The sequence below is a fragment of the Salvelinus fontinalis genome, unplaced genomic scaffold (genome assembly GCF_029448725.1).
Source record: "Salvelinus fontinalis isolate EN_2023a unplaced genomic scaffold, ASM2944872v1 scaffold_0467, whole genome shotgun sequence".
NCBI lineage: Eukaryota > Metazoa > Chordata > Actinopteri > Salmoniformes > Salmonidae > Salvelinus > Salvelinus fontinalis.
Genome location: NW_026600676.1, coordinates 71,559 through 95,000, shown reverse-complemented (window position 1 = coordinate 95,000; position 23,442 = coordinate 71,559). Strand labels below are relative to the sequence as shown.

Here is a 23,442-nt window from a genome sequence, read left to right as displayed (position 1 = left end):
GGTGCCACTTGGTATGTAGGGGAAACGGTGCCACTTGGTACGTAAGGGGAAGGGTGCCACTTGATATGTAGGGGGAAGGGTGCCACTTGGTATGTAGGGGAAAGGGTGCCACTTGATATGTAGGGGGAAGGGTGCCACTTGGTATGTAGGGGAAAGGGTGCCACTTGGTATGTAGGGGATAGGGTGCCACTTGGTATGTAGGGGGAAGGGTGCCACTTGGTATGTAGGGGGAAGGGTGCCACTTGGTATGTAGGGGAAAGGGTGCCACTTGGTATGTAGGGGAAAGGGGGCCACTTGGTATGTAGGGGAAAGGGTGTCACTTGGTATGTAGGGGATAGGGTGCCACTTGGTATGTAGGGGGAAGGGTGCCACTTGGTATGTAGGGGAAAGGGGGCCACTTGGTATGTAGGGGAAAGGGTGCCACTTGGTATGTAGGGGAAAGGGGGCCACTTGGTATGTAGGGGAAAGGGTGCCACTTGGTATGTAGGGGAAAGGGTGCCACTTGGTATGTAGGGGAAAGGGTGCCACTTGGTATGTAGGGGGAAGGGTGCCACTTGGTATGTAGGGGAAAGGGTGCCACTTGGTATGTAGGGGAAAGGGGGCCACTTGGTATGTAGGGGAAAGGCTGCCACTTGGTATGTAGGGGGAAGGGTGCCACTTGGTATGTAGGGGAAAGGGTGTCACTTGGTATGTAGGGGAAAGGGTGCCACTTAGTAAGTAGGGGAAAGGGTGCAACTTGGTATGTAGGGGAAAGGGTGTCACTTGGTATGTAGGGGACAGGGTGCCACTTGGTATGTAGGGGAAAGGGTGCCACTTGGTATGTAGGGGATAGGGTGCCACTTGGTATGTAGGGGGAAGGGTGCCACCTGGTATGTAGGGGAAAGGGTACCACTTAGTAAGTAGGGGAAAGGGTGCCACTTGGTATGTAGGGGAAACGGTGCCACTTGGTACGTAAGGGGAAGGGTGCCACTTGGTATGTAGGGGAAAGGGTGCCACTTGGTATGTAGGGGAAAGGGGGCCACTTGGTATGTAAGGGGAAGGGTGCCACTTGGTATGTAGGGGGAAGGGTGCCACTTGGTATGTAGGGGGAAGGGTGCCACTTGGTATGTAGGGGGAAGGGTGCCACTTGGTATGTAGGGGAAAGGGTGCCACTTGGTATGTAGGGAAAAGGGTACCACTTGGTATGTAGGGGGAAGGGTGCCACTTGGTATGTAGGGGAAAGGTTGCTACTTGGTATGTAGGGGAAAGGGTGCCACTTGGTATGTAGGGGGAAGGGTGCTACTTGGTATGTAGGGGAAAGGGTGCCACTTGGTATGTAGGGGAAAGGGTGCCACTTGGTATGTAGGGGAAAGGGTGCCACTTGGTATGTAGGGGAAAGGGTGCCACTTGGTATGTATGGGAAAGGGTGCCACATGGTATGTAGGGGAAAGGGTGCCACTTGGTATGTAGGGGGAAGGGTGCCACTTGGTATGTAGGGGAAAGGGTGCCACTTGGTATGTAGGGGGAAGGGTGCCACTTGGTATGTAGGGGAAAGGGTGCCACTTGGTATGTAGGGGAAAGGGTGCCACTTGGTATGTAGGGGGAAGGGTGCCACTTGGTATGTAGGGGAAAGGGTGCCACTTGGTATGTAGGGGAAAGGGGGCCACTTGGTATGTAGGGGAAAGGCTGCCACTTGGTATGTAGGGGGAAGGGTGCCACTTGGTATGTAGGGGAAAGGGTGTCACTTGGTATGTAGGGGAAAGGGTGCCACTTAGTAAGTAGGGGAAAGGGTGCCACTTGGTATGTAGGGGAAAGGGTGTCACTTGGTATGTAGGGGAAAGGGTGCCACTTGGTATGTAGGGGAAAGGGTGCCACTTGGTATGTAGGGGATAGGGTGCCACTTGGTATGTAGGGGATAGGGTGCCACCTGGTATGTAGGGGAAAGGGTACCACTTAGTAAGTAGGGGAAAGGGTGCCACTTGGTATGTAGGGGAAACGGTGCCACTTGGTACGTAGGGGGAAGGGTGTCACTTGGTATGTAGGGGAAAGGGTGCCACTTGGTATGTAGGGGAAAGGGTGCCACTTGGTATGTAGAGGATAGGGTGCCACTTGGTATGTAGGGGATAGGGTGCCACTTGGTATGTAGGGGATAGGGTGCCACTTGGTATGTAGGGGAAAGGGTGCCACCTGGTATGTAGGGGAAAGGGTGCCACTTGGTATGTAGGGGAAACGGTGCCACTTGGTACGTATTGGAAAGGGTGCCACCTGGTATGTAGGGGAAAGGGTGCCACTTGGTATGTAGGGGGAAGGGTGCCACTTGGTATGTAGGGGGAAGGGTGCCACTTGGTATGTAGGGAAAACGGTGCCACTTGAACTTGGTACGATGAGATGATGCCAATACAGACTACTGGGATAGAACAGTAATATCTATAACAGAGAGAGAGGAAGAGACGAAGACACTCCACTCCTCTTCACCCTTCTCCTGTCCTCTTCTCCCCTTTTCAAGCACAACTCTCATGTCCTCTCCTGTCCTCTTCTCTTCGTCTCACCTCTTATCCTCTCCTCCATATTCCTCTCATCTCATCTCACCTACTTTCCTCTCCTTTCCTCTGAGAGAGAGAGAGAGAAACCAGTGTTATAGATGGAGAGAGAAACCAGTGTTATAGATGGAGAGAGAAACCAGTGTTATAGATGGAGAGAGAAACCAGTGTTATAGATGGAGAGAGAAACCAGTGTTATAGATGGAGAGAGAAACCAGTGTTATAGATGGAGAGAGAAACCAGTGTTATAGATGGAGAGAGAAACCAGTGTTATAGATGGAGAGAGAAACCAGTAGTATAGATGATTGAGAGGCAGAGGGGGAAGATAGAGGAGGAAGAAGAGGGGGTTGAAGAGGGAGAGGATGGAGATAGGGGGAAGATAGAGGAGGAAGAAGAGGGAGAGGATGGACATAGAAGGAAGAATAGGGGGTTGAAGAGAAGACTGTAAAGACCTAGAGAGACAGAATGACAGGATTCACTGAAGTGTTACGGCGATGGCAGCTTTCAGAGGATAAATAAGTCAATATATTAGAGTCCCTGTGTGTGTGTGTGTGTGTGTGTGTGTGTGTGTGTGTGTGTGTGTGTGTGTGTGTGTGTGTGTGTGTGTGTGTGTGTGTGTGTGTGTGTGTGTGTGTGTGTGTCTGTGTCTGTGTCTGTGTCTGTGTGTGTGTGTGTGTGTGTCTGTGTCTGTGTCTGTGTCTGTGTCTGTGTCTGTGTCTGTGTGTCTGTGTGTCTGTGTGTCTGTGTGTCTGTGTGTCTGTGTGTCTGTGTGTCTGTGTCTGTGTCTGTGTCTGTGTCTGTGTCTGTGTCTGTGTCTGTGTGTCTGTGTGTCTGTGTGTCTGTGTGTCTGTGTGTCTGTGTGTCTGTGTCTGTGTGTGTGTACATATGACAGAGACCAGCATACTAGCTCTGTCCAAAATGTTTCCCTGTTCCTGCCATAGTAACCTACGTTTCAACAGAGAGACTCTGGGCCCTGGTGCAGAATACATATAAATCCCATAAATACTGCTATTCCATCAGACTAGTCTGTTATCATTCCCCTGTATAATACTGTTCCATCAGACTAGTCTGTTATCATTCCCCTGTATAATACTGTTCCATCAGACAAGTCTGTTATCATTCCCCTGTATAATACTGTTCCATCAGACTAGTCTGTTATCATTCCCCTGTATAATACTGTTCCATTAGACTAGTCTGTTATCATTCCCCTGTATAATACTGTTCCATCAGACTAGTCTGTTATCATTCCCCTGTATAATACTGTTCCATCAGACTAGTCTGTTATCATTCCCCTGTATAATACTGTTCCATCAGACAAGTCTGTTATCATTCCCCTGTATAATACTGTTCCATCAGACTAGTCTGTTATCATTCCCCTGTATAATACTGTTCCATCAGACTAGTCTGTTATCATTCCCCTGTATAATACTGTTCCATCAGACTAGTCTGTTATCATTCCCCTGTATAATACTGTTCCATTAGACTAGTCTGTTATCATTCCCCTGTATAATACTGTTCCATTAGACTAGTCTGTTATCATTCCCCTGTATAATACTGTTCCATTAGACTAGTCTGTTATCATTCCCCAGTATAATACTGTTCCATTAGACTAGTCTGTTATCATTCCCCTGTATAATACTGTTCCATTAGACTAGTCTGTTATCATTCCCCAGTATAATACTGTTCCATTAGACTAGTCTGTTATCATTCCCCTGTATAGTGCTGTTCCATCAGACTAGTCTGTTATCATTCCCCTGTATAATACTGTTCCATTAGACTAGTCTGTTATCATTCCCCTGTATAATACTGTTCCACTAGACTAGTCTGTTATCATTCCCCTGTATAATACTGTTCCATCAGACTAGTCTGTTATCATTCCCCTGTTTAATGCTGTTCCTTCAGACTAGTCTGTTATCATTCCCCTGTATAATACTGTTCCATCAGACTAGTCTGTTATCATTCCCCTGTATAATACTGTTCCATTAGACTAGTCTGTTATCATTCCCCTGTATAATACTGTTCCATTAGACTAGTCTGTTATCATTCCCCTGTATAATACTGTTCCATTAGACTAGTCTGTTATCATTCCCCTGTATAATACTGTTCCATTAGACTAGTCTGTTCTCATTCCCCTGTATAATACTGTTCCATCAGACTAGTCTGTTATCATTCCCCTGTATAATACTGTTCCATCAGACTAGTCTGTTATCATTCCCCTGTATAATACTGTTCCATCAGACTAGTCTGTTATCATTCCCCTGTATAATACTGTTCCATTAGACTAGTCTGTTATCATTCCCCTGTATAATACTGTTCCATTAGACTAGTCTGTTATCATTCCCCTGTATAATACTGTTCCATTAGACTAGTCTGTTATCATTCCCCAGTATAATACTGTTCCATTAGACTAGTCTGTTATCATTCCCCTGTATAATACTGTTCCATTAGACTAGTCTGTTATCATTCCCCAGTATAATACTGTTCCATTAGACTAGTCTGTTATCATTCCCCTGTATAGTGCTGTTCCATCAGACTAGTCTGTTATCATTCCCCTGTATAATACTGTTCCATTAGACTAGTCTGTTATCATTCCCCTGTATAATACTGTTCCACTAGACTAGTCTGTTATCATTCCCCTGTATAATACTGTTCCATCAGACTAGTCTGTTATCATTCCCCTGTTTAATGCTGTTCCTTCAGACTAGTCTGTTATCATTCCCCTGTATAATACTGTTCCATCAGACTAGTCTGTTATCATTCCCCTGTATAATACTGTTCCATTAGACTAGTCTGTTATCATTCCCCTGTATAATACTGTTCCATTAGACTAGTCTGTTATCATTCCCCTGTATAATACTGTTCCATTAGACTAGTCTGTTATCATTCCCCTGTATAATACTGTTCCATTAGACTAGTCTGTTATCATTCCCCTGTATAATACTGTTCCATCAGACTAGTCTGTTATCATTCCCCTGTATAATGCTGTTCCATTAGACTAGTCTGTTATCATTCCCCTGTATAATACTGTTCAATCAGACCAGTTCCTTGAGGGACACATTCGAGCCTCAGTTCCCTCGTCAAAAGTAGTCCACATACGGGATACATCATTAGACTGAGCCGTGAGCGACCATTAATGGATAGCTGATGTTCCAGAGTCAAACTTTTATTTATTCATGTCTTCTTTATTTCACCTGTGCTTGAGGCCAACTCTCTCAGACTCCACACTCAGTCAGTCGCGTCTGAAAAATACGAGTCCTAAATTGGTACCCCATTGCCTATATAGAGCACTACTTTTGACCTGTAACCAGAGCTCAGAACCTCTATGGGTCCTGGTCAAAAGTAGTGTACTATATAGGGAACAGCATGCCATTTGGGATCTAGACCCATTATTACAAGACGATACAAAAGTGACAAAAAAAACTAAGCTTTATGTGGACTTGAACATCAATCGAAAAGCAGTATTCATTATTCTGGAACACAAAACAAGATATTTATTCCTCGTTTTAATTTGACAACATATTGTGATTATAATTGTAGTTAGACAATGGAGGCATCACAAACGGCACATTATTCCCTATACGTTTTGCTAAAGCAGTGCACTATGTAAGGAATAGGGTGCAATTGCTGACACATCCTATAAGGTAATGGCACTGTTAAAAGTATATACAAGGGGATACATTACCACAGTGTCTAGATCTTGACACAAATAAATAAATAAATTCAATATAGCTATCGATAGAAGTATTTAAAGACATATCATTGTTTCATGGCATTTAGGTTGAGAGAGAGAGCGCTAGAGAGAGAGAAGGAGAGAGGGAGACAGAGAGAGAGAGAGAGAAAGAGAGAGAGATCTTTGATGACAATAGGATGATAAATTGAGAGTCACAGAATAGGAGTTTAGACTCCTCCACTGATGCATTCACTCTCCAGAGAGAGACACACACACACACTAACAGACACACACACATTCACACACACTAACACACACACTCACCGAAGATCCACACACACTGATACAGACGCTCCCCAGAGAGTGGTAAGCAGTTCTCAGCCTCACACACTGAAGTCGCACGGACACTCACACACACACACACAGCAGTCGCACAGACACTCACACACACACACACACACACACACACACACACACACACACACACACACACACACACACACACACACTGCAGTCGCACGGACACTCACACACACACACACACACACACACACACACACACTGCAGTCGCACGGACACTCACACACACACACACACACACACACACACACACACACACACACACACACACACACACACACACACACACACACACACACACACACACACACACACACAAACTGCAGTCCCACGGACACTCACATACACACACCGCAGTCGCACACTCACATACACACACACACTGGAGTCGTACGCACACACGCTGACACACACACGCACATTTCATCTAGCAGCTTGGAGAAGGCGAAACTCACATTCTGAAAACACTTACTCACCCTCTCTCTCTCTCACACGCTCAATCTCTCACCCTTTCTCTCTCACACACGCACAAACACAGCACACACACACAGTGCACACACACAGACATACACTGCACAGTAGCTTATTCCATTTGGTTTCAACAGAGGAGAGCAGAACCATTAACATTCCGTCGATACAAATTGGTATTCGACGTTCACCCATGTCTGAGAAGAAGATGTGGACACTGCCCACTAGGTCTAGGAGTTAATGACTAAACCTTAAGAATTAGGAGTTAATGATTAAACCTGAAGAATTAGGAGTTAATGATTAAACCTGAAGAATTAGGAGTTAATGATTAAACCTTAAGAATTAGGAGTTAATGACTAAACCTTAAGAATTAGGAGTTAATGATTAAACCTTAAGAATTAGGAGTTAATGACTAAACCTTAAGAATTAGGAGTTAATGCCTAGCCTTTAGTTTGTATTTATTTTTATTTAACCATTATTTAACCAGGCAAGTCAACCTTAACCTTCGAACGATAAAGTACGAGGTAACTAAACACTTCGAAATGTGACGTCTGGGAAACATGGATGAACGTCTAATTCCGACGTGAGACTGTGAGAGCTGGTTGCAAATGACCCCCTATTCAATATGGAGTGCACTGCTTTGGACCAGGGCCCATAGGGAATATGGAGTGCACTGCTTTGGACCAGGGCCCATAGGGAATATGGAGTGCACTGCTTTGGACCAGGGCCCATAGGGAATATGGAGTGCATTGCTTTGGACCAGGGCCCATAGGGAATATGGAGTGCACTGCTTTGGACCAGGGCCCATAGGGAATATGGAGTGCATTGCTTTGGACCAGGGCCCATAGGGAATATGGAGTGCATTGCTTTGGACCAGGGCCCATAGGGAATATGGAGTGCATTGCTTTGGACCAGGGCCCATAGGGAATATGGAGTGCATTGCTTTGGACCAGGGCCCATAGGGAATATGGAGTGCATTGCTTTGGACCAGGGCCCATAGGGAATATGGAGTGCACTGCTTTGGACCAGGGCCCATAGGGAATATGGAGTGCACTGCTTTGGACCAGGGCCCATCGGGAATATGGAGTGCACTGCTTTGGACCAGGGCCCATAGGGAATATGGAGTGCACTGCTTTTGACCAGGGCCCATAGGGAATATGGAGTGCACTGCTTTTGACCAGGGCCCATAGGGAATATGGAGGGGCCCTTTTCTTCACTGCTGAGGGTAGAACACTAGAAGTATTAATAATGGAACATGATTTGGGTGAATTTATGTTGTTTTTAAGACATAAACATCTTTTGTTGCTATCGACTGAGACAGTTAGCAAACGAGCCCTTTTGTCCCAAAGTCACCAAAATCACATTATAGTTAGTGGGTCAGTTCCAAATGCCACCCTAATCCCCGAGTAGTGACCTACTTTTGACCAGAGCCCTGGTCAAACCCTATGGGCCCTGGTCAAACCATGTGGGCCCTGGTCAAACCATGTGGGCCCTGAACAAACCCTATGGGCCCTGGTCAAACCTGAAGGGCCCTGAACAAACCCTATGGGCCCTGGTCAAACCCTTTGGGCCCTGGTCAAACCCTAAGGGCCCCGGTCAAACCCTAAGGGCCCTGGTCAAACCCTATGGGTCCTGGTCAAACCCTATGGGTCCTGGTCAAACCCTATGGGTCCTGGTCAAACCCTAAGGGCCCCGGTCAAACCCTATGGGTCCTGGTCAAACCCTATGGGCCCTGGTCAAACCCTATGGGCCCTGGTCAAACCCTATGGGCCCTGGTCAAACCCTAAGGGCCCCGGTCAAACCCTAAGGGCCCCGGTCAAACCCTAAGGGCCCTGGTCAAACCCTATGGGCCCTGGTCAAACCCTATGGGTCCTGGTCAAACCCTATGGGCCCTGGTCAAACCCTATGGGCCCCGGTCAAACCCTATGGGCCCTGGTCAAACCCTAAGAGCCCCGGTCAAACCCTAAGGGCCCTGGTCAAACCCTATGGGCCCTGGTCAAACCCTATGGGTCCTGGTCAAACCCTATGGGCCCTGGTCAAACCCTAGGGCCCTGGTCAAACCCTATGGGCCCTGGTCAAACCCTAAGGGTCCCGGTCAAACCCTAAGGGCCCTGGTCAAACCCTATGGGTCCTGGTCAAACCCTATGGGTCCTGGTCAAACCCTATGGGCCCTGGTCAAACCCTATGGGCCCTGGTCAAACCCTAAGGGCCCTGGTCAAACCCTAGGGCCCTGGTCAAACCCTATGGGCCCTGGTCAAACCCTAAGGGCCCCGGTCAAACCCTAAGGGCCCTGGTCAAACCCTATGGGTCCTGGTCAAACCCTATGGGTCCTGGTCAAACCCTATGGGCCCTGGTCAAACCCTATGGGCCCTGGTCAAACCCTAAGGGCCCTGGTCAAACCCTATGGGCCCTGGTCAAACCCTATGGGCCCTGGTCAAACCCTATGGGCCCTGGTCAAACCCTAAGGGCCCTGGTCAAACCCTATGGGTCCTGGTCAAACCCTATGGGCCCTGGTCAAACCCTAAGGGCCCCGGTCAAACCCTATGGGTCCTGGTCAAACCCTATGGGTCCTGGTCAAACCCTAGGGCCCTGGTCAAACCCTATGGGCCCTGGTCAAACCCTAAGGGCCCCGGTCAAACCCTATGGGTCCTGGTCAAACCCTATGGGTCCTGGTCAAACCCTATGGGCCCTGGTCAAACCCTATGGGCCCTGGTCAAACCCTATGGGTCCTGTTAAAACCATGTGGTTCCTGGTCAAAAGTAGTGCACTAAATAGGGAATAGGGTGCCATTTTGGAACCACACACTCAGTGTGCGAGAACGTACGTATAACAGATAAATACTGTGCGTCTACTGTGATGTCACAGCTGTCGTGTGTATGTGGATTGTCAAGGCCATAAGAAGACAGAAGTCAATTATATTAGTCAAAGTGCCAGTTAATGGCTTGTATTGTAACAGTCCAATGTCCCTCTGTCCGTCCGTCTGTTCGTTCATCTGTGCTTCCTGTTGAAGTCAACGGCTTGTATTGTAACAGTCCAATGTCCCTCTGTCCGTCGGTCTGTTCGTTCATCTGTGCCTCCTGTTGACGTCAACGGCTTCTATTGTACCCATCCAATGTCCCTCTGTCCGTCTGTCGGTCCGTTCATCTGTGCCTCCTGTCGAAGTCAACGGCTTGTATTGTAACAGTCCAATGTCCCTCTGTCCGTCCGTCTGCCTGTGCTCCCTGTTGACGTCAATAGCTTGTATTGTTACGATCCAATGTCCGTCTGTCAGTCCGCCTGTGGGTCCGTCCGTCTGTGCTCCCTGTTGAAGTCCATGGCTTGTGATCACCCTGTAGACAGCAACCCAATGTGTAATTTGAGTTGATCTCTGGGCATGTATAGACACCTAAAGTCTCTGCAATAGACCATGGCTTGTAGTCACTGTGTAAATAGACAATGTTTCAGAGAGTCTCTCTCCAATAGTTCTTGTAGTCACTGTGTAAATGGACAATGTTTCAGAGTGTCTCTCTCCAATAGTTTTTGTAGTCACTGTGTAAATAGACAATGTTTCAGAGTGGCTCTCTCCAATAGCTCTTGTAGTCACTGTATAAATAGACAATGTTTCAGAGTGGCTCTCTCCAATAGCTCTTGTAGTCACTGTGTAAATAGACAATGTTTCAGAGTGTCTCTTTCCAATAGTTCTTGTAGTCACTCTATAAATAGACAATGTTTCAGAGTGTCTCTCTCCAATAGTTCTTGTAGTCACTCTATAAATAGACAATGTTTCAGAGTGTCTCTCTCCAATAGTCCTTGTAGTCACTGTATAAATAGACAATGTTTCATTGGTTCTCTCTCCAATAGTCCTTGTAGTCACTGTATAAATAGACAATGTTTCAGAGTCTCTCTCCAATAGTTATTGTAGTCACTCTATAAATAGACAATGTGTCAGTGGCACTCCCTCCAACATCTCTTTTATACCCGGACAAAAACCTCCCAACTTTGCCATAATCTTATTAAAACCTTTTCTTTATATCTGAAAGCTGAAGCCGGGAACAATCCCAGTGCATCTCATTCTTCCAGCAGACCTAGACGTGTTTAGCAGTTACACCATATCTGTATTGATCTGTGTAAAAACATGTCCAGGCTTTGGGACTATAGTCTAATGGTTGATCAGCCACTATAGTCTACAGTTGATCAGCCACTATAGTCTACAGTTGATCAGTCACAATAGTCTAATGGTTGATCAGTCACTATAGTCTAATGGTTGATCAGTCACTATAGTCTAATGGTTGATCAGTCACTATAGTCTAATGGTTGATCAGTCTCTATAGTCTAATGGTTGATCAGTCAATATAGTCTACAGTTGATCAGCCACTATAGTCTACAGTTGATCAGTCACTATAGTCTAATGGTTGATCAGTCACTATAGTCTACAGTTGATCAGTCACTATAGTCTACAGTTGATCAGTCACTATAGTCTACAGTTGATCAGTCACTACAGTCTACAGTTGATCAGTCACTATAGTCTACAGTTGATCAGTCACTATAGTCTACAGTTGATCAGTCACTATAGTCTAATGGTTGATCAGCCACTATAGTCTACAGTTGATCAGTCACTATAGTCTACAGTTGATCAGTCACTATAGTCTACAGTTGATCAGTCACTATAGTCTACAGTTGATCAGTCACTATAGTCTACAGTTGATCAGTCACTATAGTCTACAGTTGTTCAGCCACTATAGTCTACAGTTGATCAGTCACTATAGTCTAATGGTTGATCAGTCACTATAGTCTACAGTTGATCAGTCACTATAGTCTACAGTTGATCAGTCACTATAGTCTACAGTTGATCAGTCACTATAGTCTACAGTTGATCAGTCACTATAGTCTAATGGTTGATCAGTCACTATAGTCTACAGTTGTTCAGTCACTATAGTCTACAGTTGATCAGTCACTACAGTCTACAGTTGATCAGTCACTATAGTCTACAGTTGATCAGTCACTATAGTCTACAGTTGATCAGTCACTATAGTCTAATGGTTGATCAGCCACTATAGTCTACAGTTGATCAGTCACTATAGTCTACAGTTGATCAGTCACTATAGTCTACAGTTGATCAGTCACTATAGTCTACAGTTGATCAGTCACTATAGTCTAATGGTTGATCAGTCACTATAGTCTACAGTTGATCAGTCACTATAGTCTACAGTTGATCAGTCACTATAGTCTACAGTTGATCAGTCACTATAGTCTACAGTTGATCAGTCACTATAGTCTACAGTTGATCAGTCACTATAGTCTAATGGTTGATCAGTCACTATAGTCTACAGTTGATCAGTCACTATAGTCTACAGTTGATCAGTCACTATAGTCTACAGTTGATCAGTCACTATAGTCTACAGTTGTTCAGTCACTATAGTCTACAGTTGTTCAGTCACTATAGTCTACAGTTGATCAGTCACTATAGTCTACCGTTGATCAGTCACTTTAGTCTACAGTTGATCAGTCACTATAGTCTAATGGTTGATCAGTCACTATAGCCTACAGTTGTTCAGTCACTATAGTCGACAGTTGATCAGTCACTATAGTCTAATGGTTGATCAGTCACTTTAGTCTACAGTTGATCAGTCACTATAGTCTAATGGTTGATCAGTCACTTTAGTCTACAGTTGATCAGTCACTATAGTCTACAGTTGATCAGTCACTTTAGTCTACAGCTGATCAGTCACTATAGTCTAATGGTTGATCAGTCACTATAGTCTACCGTTGATCAGTCACTATAGTCTAAAGTTGATCAGTCACTATAGTCTACAGTTGATCAGTCACTATAGTCTACAGTTGATCAGTCACTATAGTCTACAGTTGATCAGTCACTATAGTCTACCGTTGATCAGTCACTATAGTCTACCGTTGATCAGTCACTATAGTCTACAGTTGATCAGTCACTATAGTCTACAGTTGATCAGTCACTATAGTCTACAGTTGATCAGTCACTATAGTCTAATGGTTGATCAGTCACTATAGTCTACAGTTGATCAGTCACTATAGTCTACAGTTGATCAGTCACTATAGTCTACAGTTGATCAGCCACTATAGTCTACCGTTGATCAGTCACTATAGTCTACAGTTGATCAGTCACTATAGTCTACAGTTGATCAGTCACTATAGTCTACAGTTGATCAGTCACTATAGTCTACAGTTGATCAGCCACTATAGTCTAATGGTTGATCAGTCACTATAGTCTACAGTTGATCAGTCACTATAGTCTACAGTTGATCAGTCACTATAGTCTACAGTTGATCAGTCACTATAGTCTAATGGTTGATCAGTCACTATAGTCTAATGGTTGATCAGTCACTATAGTCTACAGTTGATCAGTCACTATAGTCTACAGTTGATCAGTCACTATAGTCTACAGTTGATCAGTCACTATAGTCTACAGTTGATCAGTCACTATAGTCTACAGTTGATCAGCCACTATAGTCTAATGGTTGATCAGTCACTATAGTCTACAGTTGATCAGTCACTATAGTCTACAGTTGATCAGTCACTATAGTCTACAGTTGATCAGTCACTATAGTCTACAGTTGATCAGTCACTATAGTCTAATGGTTGATCAGTCACTATAGTCTAATGGTTGATCAGTTACTATAGTCTACAGTTGATCAGTCACTATAGTCTACAGTTGATCAGTTACTATAGTCTACAGTTGATCAGTTACTATAGTCTACAGTTGATCAGTCACTATAGTCTACAGTTGATCAGTCACTATAGTCTACAGTTGATCAGTCACTATAGTCTAATGGTTGATCAGTCACTATAGACTACAGTTGATCAGTCACTATAGTCTACAGTTGATCAGTCACTATAGTCTACAGTTGATCAGTCACTATAGTCTACAGTTGATCAGTCACTATAGTCTACAGTTGATCAGTCACTATAGTCTAATGGTTGATCAGCCACTATAGTCTACAGTTGATCAGTCACTATAGTCTACAGTTGATCAGTCTCTATAGTCTACAGTTGATCAGTCACTATAGTCTAATGGTTGATCAGTCACTATAGTCTACAGTTGATCAGTCACTATAGTCTACAGTTGATCAGTCACTATAGTCTACAGTTGATCAGTCACTATAGTCTACAGTTGATCAGTTACTATAGTCTACAGTTGATCAGTTACTATAGTCTACAGTTGATCAGTCACTATAGTCACCAGTTGATCAGTTACTATAGTCTACAGTTGATCAGTTACTATAGTCTACAGTTGATCAGTCACTATAGTCTACAGTTGATCAGTCACTATAGTCTACGGTTGATCAGTCACTAAAGTCTAATGGTTGATCAGTCACTATAGTCTACAGTTGATCAGTCACTATAGTCTACAGTTGATCAGTCACTAAAGTCTAATGGTTGATCAGTCACTCTAGTCTAATGGTTGATCAGTCACTATAGTCTACAGTTGATCAGTCACTATAGTCTACAGTTGATCAGTCACTATAGTCTAATGGTTGATCAGTCACTATAGTCTACAGTTGATCAGTCACTATAGTCTACAGTTGATCAGTCACTATAGTCTACAGTTGATCAGTCACTATAGTCTACAGTTGATCAGTCACTATAGTCTACAGTTGATCAGTCACTATAATCTAATGGTTGATCAGTCACTATAGTCTACAGTTGATCAGTCACTATAGTCTACAGTTGATCAGTCACTATAGTCTACAGTTGATCAGTCACTATAGTCTAATGGTTGATCAGTCACTATAGTCTAATGGTTGATCAGTCACTATAGTCTAATGGTTGATCAGTCACTATAGTCTACAGTTGATCAGTCACTATAGTCTAATGGTTGATCAGTCACTATAGTCTAATGGTTGATCAGTCACTATAGTCTACAGTTGATCAGTCACTATAGTCTACAGTTGATCAGTCACTATAGTCTACAGTTGATCAGTCACTATAGTCTAATGGTTGATCAGTCACTATAGTCTAATGGTTGATCAGTCACTATAGTCTACAGTTGATCAGTCACTATAGTCTACAGTTGATCAGTCACTATAGTCTACAGTTGATCAGTCACTATAGTCTAATGGTTGATCAGCCACTATAGTCTACAGTTGATCAGTCACTATAGTCTATAGTTGATCAGTCACTATAGTCTACAGTTGATCAGTCACTATAGTCTAATAGTTGATCAGTCACTATAGTCTACAGTTGATCAGTCACTATAGTCTACAGTTGATCAGTCACTATAGTCTAATGGTTGATCAGTCACTATAGTCTACAGTTGATCAGTCACTATAGTCTACAGTTGATCAGTCACTATAGTCTACAGTTGATCAGTCACTATAGTCTAATGGTTGATCAGTCACTATAGTCTACAGTTGATCAGTCACTATAGTCTAATGGTTGATCAGCCACTATAGTCTAATGGTTGATCAGCCACTATAGTCTACAGTTGATCAGTCACTATAGTCTACAGTTGATCAGTCACTATAGTCTAATGGTTGATCAGCCACTATAGTCTACAGTTGATCAGTCACTATAGTCTACAGTTGTTCAGTCACTATAGTCTACAGTTGTTCAGTCACTATAGTCTACAGTTGATCAGCCACTATAGTCTACAGTTGATCAGTCACTATAGTCTAATGGTTGATCAGTCACTATAGTCTACAGTTGATCAGCCACTATAGTCTACAATTGATCAGCCACTATAGTCTAATGGTTGATCAGCCACTATAGTCTACAGTTGATCAGTCACTATAGTCTACAATTGATCAGCCACTATAGTCTACAGTTGATCAGCCACTATAGTCTACAGTTGATCAGTCACTATAGTCTAATGGTTGATCAGTCACTATAGTCTAATGGTCGTTCAGCCACATATTAGTTATAAATGATGTTGTTAACTGTATGGATAATGGGCAACATTCTGCTGCCCTTGTCATTGACCTATCAAAGGCTTTCCATACTGTTGAGTGATCAGAATGATGATATTGGACCTTAATACTGATTAATGCTTTTCTTTCTGCTTGTATTATGTAATTATATTGATGTGTGTATTTCTGTAATTCTTGGCTCATCTGTAAAAGAGACCTTGGTCCTCAGTGTGACTCCCTGATAACAAAAGTTAAGTAAATAAAATGAATCAGTATTGAATGCAGGTAAAACTCATTATATGTTGTTCTCTAGAGAGGGTCAAAATAACTCTGATGATTTAATGTCCTTTGGATGGTCTCCATATTGATCGTGTCCCTGCTTACTAATATCTGGGCATCTGGATAGATGAAAAGCTGTCTTTGAAAAAGCATATTGATGAGTTAGTAAAAGAAGCTGAGACTAAAAATTGGGCTTCTTTTATAGAAATAGGTCACGCCTCTCGCTACATAGTATAAAGCAGATTATTCATTCGATGTTCCTATAGGGGATAGACTATGGCAACATCATCTATATTAAATCAGCTGCCACTTCCTTATAGCTGACAGATGCAGTTTATCATAGCACACCGCGCCTTATTACGGACCACAATTTTAGCACTACTCGCTGCATTCTCTAACCAGGAAGTTGGTTTTGCCCTCTGTGATGTCATCGCCGCATTCTCTAACCAGGAAGTTGGTTGGCCCTCTGTGATGTCATCACTGCATTCTCTAACCAAGAAGTTGCTTGGCCCTCTGTGATGTCATCGCCGCATTCTCTAACCAGGAAGTTGCTTGGCCCTTTGTGATGTCATCACCGCATTCTCTAACCAAGAAGTTGCTTGGCCCTCTGTGATGTCATCACCACATTCTCTATCCAGGAAGTTGCTTGGCCCTTTGTGATGTCATCACCGCATTCTCTAACCAAGAAGTTGCTTGGCCCTCTGTGATGTCATCACCGCATACTCTATCCAGGAAGTTGGTTTTGCCCTCTGTGATGTCACAGAGATTAATACGTCGCTATATTTTCATTTATAAAGCCCTTTTACAAAAAAGTCCCACTGTACATATTTACTCAAATTCAGGCATACACACCTGGTCTCAGGGATGGTTAACTCTGGAAATTCCTTTGGTCTCTACTGACTTAGATAAATCAGCTTTTAGTGTTCTTGCACCTTATTTGTGGAACAATTGTCAAAATGTTCTTAAATGTGTTTGTTCTGGTCTCTCTAGGTCAATTCGGAAAGCTGATTGTGGACATTATTACTGGTTAATGTGTTTCTGTATTTTGTAATTATATTGATGTGTGTATTTCTGTAATTCAGGGCTCATCTGTAAAAGAGACCTTGGTCCTCAGTGTGACTCCCTGGTAACAAAAGTTAAATAAATAAAATAAATGATGAGATTGGAGAACACGTTGAGAGGAATCTTAGACCATTCCTCCATACAGACTCTTTCCAGATCCTTGATATCCTTCATCTGCTGGGTCACATGTGAATCCATGTGACCTTCATAGAGAATATGTTGGCCTTTCAAATACAGCCCAATGTATATTGGTCCATGTGACTGGAGAAAGCATCAGGGTCCATGTGACTGGAGAAAGCATCAGGGGGTTCATGTGACTGGAGAAAGCATCAGGGTCCATGTGACTGGAGAAAGCATCAGGGGGTTCATGTGACTGGAGAAAGCATCAGGGTCCATGTGACTGGAGAAAGCATCAGGGGGTTCATGTGACTGGAGAAAGCGTCAGGGGTTCATGTGACTGGAGAAAGCATCAGGGTTCATGTGACTGGAGAAAGCATCAGGGTTCATGTGACTGGCGAAAGCATCAGGGTTCATGTGACTGGAGAAAGCATCAGGGTTCATGTGACTGGAGAAAGCATCAGGGGGTTCATGTGACTGGAGAAAGCATCAGGGTTCATGTGACTGGAGAAAGCATCAGGGGGTTCATGTGACTGGAGAAAGCATCAGGGTTCATGTGACTGGAGAAAGCATCAGGGTCCATGTGACTGGAGAAAGCATCAGGGTTCATGTGACTGGAGAAAGCATCAGGGGGTTCATGTGACTGGAGAAAGCATCAGGGTTCATGTGACTGGAGAAAGCATCAGGGTTCATGTGACTGGAGAAAGCATCAGGGTTCATGTGACTGGAGAAAGCATCAGGGTTCATGTGACTGGAGAAAGCATCAGGGGGTTCATGTGACTGGAGAAAGCATCAGGGTTCATGTGACTGGAGAAAGCATCAGGGTCCATGTGACTGGAGAAAGCATCAGGGTCCATGTGACTGGAGAAAGCATCAGGGGGTTCATGTGACTGGAGAAAGCATCAGGGTTCATGTGACTGGAGAAAGCATCAGGGTTCATGTGACTGGAGAAAGCATCAGGGGGTTCATGTGACTGGAGAAAGCATCAGGGTTCATGTGACTGGAGAAAGCATCAGGGTTCATGTGACTGGAGAAAGCATCAGGGGGTTCATGTGACTGGAGAAAGCATCAGGGTTCATGTGACTGGAGAAAGCGTCAGGGGGTTCATGTGACTTCCCCTCAGGAGGACCTTTTCCATGACTTGCAGAGTATTTCCTGAATGACTGGGTTCTGGTCAAAAGTAATGGACTAAAATATCCATATACTGTAGGTTCATCCATGTTCATATATTGGCCCACATCCCTGTCTGTTCAGAAAGATCTCTTCCATGACTTGTATATAGGTCCATGTGTTTTCTGTTGGACTATCCATGTTCAGAAAGACCTCTTCCCTGACTTGCAGACTAGAATCTTCTGGAAGGCTCGTCTGAAGTCCTGGTTGAAGATGGTGTAGATGACGGGGTTGAGGGAGCTGTTGACGTAGCCTATCCAGAAGAAGAACTTGAAAAGAGACTCTGGGATCTCACAGGGCGTCCGGCACACTCCGTACAGACTGTAGGCAGATCAAACACAATCAATCAATCAATCAAACTAACAGTTGGCTACCACCTGGCTGTAGTCAAATAAAAAAACATTTTTAAAGTATTTAGTTGTCGTCCCAAATGCCACCGCCCTGTACTCTACAAAGGACCCTAGTAAATGTAGATGGACACAACCTTAGAGTGAAAACTCACCACACCGACCTTACAGTAAAAACAAACACAATCAAAATGACTTAAGAAGCTAAAAAAAACTCAAAGTAAACAATGAGCAATATTTAGACAAATAATTGGCTCAATGGTGTCTGCTCCTCTTACCTGACGGGGAAAGCTGTTACAGAACTCGGGAGCTTTGGAATACTTTGTATTACAGTATTACTGTGTAGAATACATAGTATAAATACAGAGTAAAAACCAGTAGAAACCAGTAGAAACACCGTAGAAAAACAGTAGAAACCAGTAGAATCAGTAGAAACCAGAAGAAACCAGTAGAAACACAGTAGAAACCAGTAGAAACACAGTAGAAACCAGTAGAAACCAGTAGAAACACAGAAACAGAGTAGAAACCAGTAGAATCAGTAGAGACCAGTAGAAACCAGTAGAATCAGTAGAAACCAGAAGAAACCAGTAGAAACACAGTAGAAACCAGTAGAAACACAGAAACAGAGTAGAAACCAGTAGAAACACAGAAACACAGTAGAAACCAGTAGAAACACAGTAGAAACACAGTAGAACCAGTTGAAACACAGAAACACAATAGAAACCAGTAGAAACACAGTAGAAACACAGTAGAACCAGTTGAAACACAGAAACACAGTAGAAACAAGGAACAAAAGTAGAAACACAGTAGAAACTAGTAGAAACACAGTAGAAACTAGTAGAAACACAGTAGAAACACAGTAGAAACCAGTAGAAACACAGTAGAAACCAGTAGAAACACAGTAGAAACCAGTAGAAACACAGTAGAAACCAGTAGAAACACAGTAGAAACCAGTAGAAACACAGTAGAAACCAGTAGAAACACAGTAGAAACCAGTAGAAACCAGTAGAAACACAGTAGAAACCAGTAGAATACCTGTAGCTGAAGAAGAAGGGGAACCAGCAGATCACGAAGACGCCCATCACCACCGCCAAGACGAAGGTAAACCTCTTCTCCCTCGCTGCTGTTATTTTCGTCCTGTTTACGGTGCTCCGCCGCTTCCTACGGGACGAAAACAGCTCAATGGACTTCGAACTGGCGCGCGACTTCTTGCTCTCTGAGCGTTTGGACGAAGCCAAGCTGCTCTTCCTGCTTCCTGTGGACTTCCTTCTCTCGGAAGGTTTGGAATCCTTCTTGTCGTCATGGTGATGGTGGTGGTGGTGGTGGTGATGCTGATGGGAAGAGGAAGAGGAATGGGATTGTTTTTTGGCGGATGTGGGTTTTTCGTCAGACGAGCTGCTGTCGTCAAAGTCGTCTCCATCGTCGGGGTCGGGGGTTAATTTGGGCTCGTTGGGTAACAGCCCCGGCGGTACCGGCGTCTTCTGCTGCCGCTGGCAGTGCCCGTTCTCCCGGGAAACCCCTCCGCCCCCACCGTTTTCCTTCAGAGACCCTCCGTACCCCTCCTCGCCCCGCTGCTCCAACCCGTTAACGTCTAACGGGGCAGTTCCGTTGTCCTCCACCTCTCTCTTCTTCTCCGACATGGTCCGCGTCCGCGTCTTAGCAACCTGGTAGATCCTATTTAGAAGAAGATTCATCATTCACAGTTTAGTCATTTAGCGCTACACACTAGATAGTATACTAGATAGGGGAACAGGGTACTATTTCAGACACACACTAGATAGTATACTAGATAGGGGAACAGGGTACTATTTCAGACACACACTAGATAGTATACTAGATAGGGGAACAGGGTACTATTTCAGACACACACTAGGTTGTATACTAGATAGGGGAACAGGGTACTATTTCAGACACACACTAGATAGTATACTAGATAGGGGAACAGGGTACTATTTCAGACACACACTAGATAGTATACTAGATAGGGGAACAGGGTACTATTTCAGACACACACTAGATAGTATACTAGATAGGGGAACAAGGTACTATTTCAGACACACACTAGATAGTATACTAGATAGGGGAACAGGGTACTATTTCAGACACACACTAGATAGTATACTAGATGGGGAACAGGGTACTATTTCAGATACATACTAGATAGTATACTAGATAGGGGAACAGGGTACTATTTCAGACACACACTAGGTAGTATACTAGATAGGGGAACAGGGTACTATTTCAGACACACACTAGATAGTATACTAGATGGGGAACAGGGTACTATTTCAGATACATACTAGATAGTATACTAGATAGGGGAACAGGGTACTATTTCAGACACACACTAGATAGTATACTAAATAGGGGAACAGGGTACTATTTCAGACACACACTAGGTAGTATACTAGATAGGAGTACAGGGTACCATTTCAGACACACACTAGGTAGTATACTAGATAGGGGAACAGGGTACCATTTCAGACACACACTAGATAGTATACTAGATAGGGGAACAGGGTACTATTTCAGACGCACACTAGGTAGTATACTAGATAGGGGAACAGGGTACCATTTCAGCCACACCCTAGGAAGTACACTACATTAGAAGAAAGGGGTATAATTTCAGAAACACACTAGGAAGTGCACTACATTAGGGGAACAGGGTACCATTTCAGACACACCCTAGGAAGTGCACTACATTAGAAGAAAGGGGTATCATTTCAAAAACACACTAGATAGTATACTAGATAGGGGAACAGGGTACCATTTCAGACACACCCTAGGAAGTGCACTACATTAGGAGGGCATAAGTAAAGGGGAGGAAGTCAACTCACCTGATGTACACTAGTATCATGATAACGCAGGGAGCGAAGAAGGATCCTATGCTGGAGTAGAGAATATACCAGGTCTCGTCGTTCAGCCGGCACTGAGGACTGATCCCCCCACCACTGCTCCTGTCCATGGAGATCAACGGCGGAAAGGAAATAACTGCCGCGATCAGCCACACCACCACGATCATCCCGTTCAGCCGTTTAGGTGTCCGCTTCTGGTTGTATTCTATCGCCTGGGTGATCGACCAGTAACGATCGAGACTGATAGCGCACAGGTGAACTATAGACGACGTACAAAAGAGGACGTCCAAAGCCAAGTAGATGTCGCACCAAACTTTCCCGGAGAACCAGTAGCCCATGAGTTCGTTAGCTAAAGAGAAGGGCATGACCAGAGTAGCCACTAGGATGTCCGCGCTGGCGAGGGACACAAGAAAGAGATTCTGTGGCGGTTTGAGAGCGCGGCTGGTCAAAACGGCGATGACCACCAGAACGTTGCCCACAATGGTAAACAGGATGAGAAAGCCAACGACTACGGTCAGTCCGGTTACGGAGAGGAGAGAGTACTCACTGTTCCCGGTAGCCGATGAGTTGGTGTATGTGGTATTCCACTCGTCCACCACCCCGGAGAAATTCAAGAAATCCATTGTTTTAATCACTCAGGCATGACGGTAAAAACAACATAAAAAAATGCAGGGAAATAATATGTATTATTCGCTAGGACACATCCGCGAAGGGTTTGTTATATTTCACATGTCTTTGGAGAAAAACGTTGAAATCACACCGTCCCTTTCCCCTCTCTCTCTCTCTCTCTCCCACCTGCCTGTTATATTCAGCGCTGTCATCTCCAATCCGTTCCGAGACAGAAACGGACTAAATCAGAAAAAATATTCCCAAAATACTCCGAAGACAAAACGGTCAAAACGTGTTAAGATTCAACATAACTGAATCACCACTAGGACACATCAGTTCGATCCCATCCACGCGTCCTCGGCGGGTAGTAAATGTCCTCCTCCCTGCTGCATCTGTATCTGTCCCCTCCTCGAGCTGCTACACGGAGCGACCTGCTCGAGAGGTTTGTAATATCCACGTGCTGTTCGTGTTTAAACTCACCGGGGACCCAGTTTCTCCCCGGGAGAAGAGCGAGAGGAGAGAGAGAGAGAGGGTGGGGGGGGGGGGGGGGGGTTATGACCCGTGTTAACTGATGCCACATATGAATACCTCACCAGTTGATGTGGTTTCTGTGATGTGTGAGGACTAGCTAGTAGTGTGTTTGTTGTATTGGAGGGCCTGAACTCAACTTTAAAACACTTAATAAATATCTAAACACTTAATGAATATCTAATTCTGACTTGAGACTGTGAGAGTTGGTAGATGATGTCAGTGCTCAATGATTGACAGAGGGTTTATGTCCCAAATGGCACCCCCCTTATTTTCCTCCACATATATAGTGCACTGCTTTTGCTCAGAGACCATCCTATTTAATCCACGTTGTGCATTATCAGTAGGTGTCTCTCTGTCCGAGCTGTCAAAACGGAACAGACTGACGCAACAGCATCGCAGAACGTTTCGTTTCATTCCGAGAAGAACGCGCTCAAGGTGGGTCTCCTCCTCGCGTACATCGCTGACGGAATCAGTTTGTCCGGTCCACTCGCTGGAGGTCACTATTGTAAAGGCGGCTAACTCCCCCGGACGGAGAGAAGAGATTATTCGACACCGTAACGGGACCGGTAATATATAACTCAGTGTAAACATGAAACA

The 23,442-nt window shown here is 44.3% G+C and overlaps 1 protein-coding gene across 1 annotated transcript; it reads right to left on the bottom strand.

Annotated features, from left to right (window-relative positions):
* Nucleotides 1-5,666: 5,666 nt before the first annotated feature.
* LOC129846178 (alpha-2C adrenergic receptor-like) lies at nt 5,667-22,840 on the bottom strand. Its single transcript, XM_055914140.1, has 3 exons — nt 21,688-22,840; nt 19,886-20,524; nt 5,667-18,824 (listed from the first exon to the last, which is right to left on the bottom strand). Exons 1-3 carry the CDS (start codon nt 22,326-22,328, stop codon nt 18,647-18,649), a joined length of 1,458 nt encoding a protein of 485 aa, XP_055770115.1. The 5' UTR covers nt 22,329-22,840; the 3' UTR covers nt 5,667-18,646.
* Nucleotides 22,841-23,442: the final 602 nt, after the last annotated feature.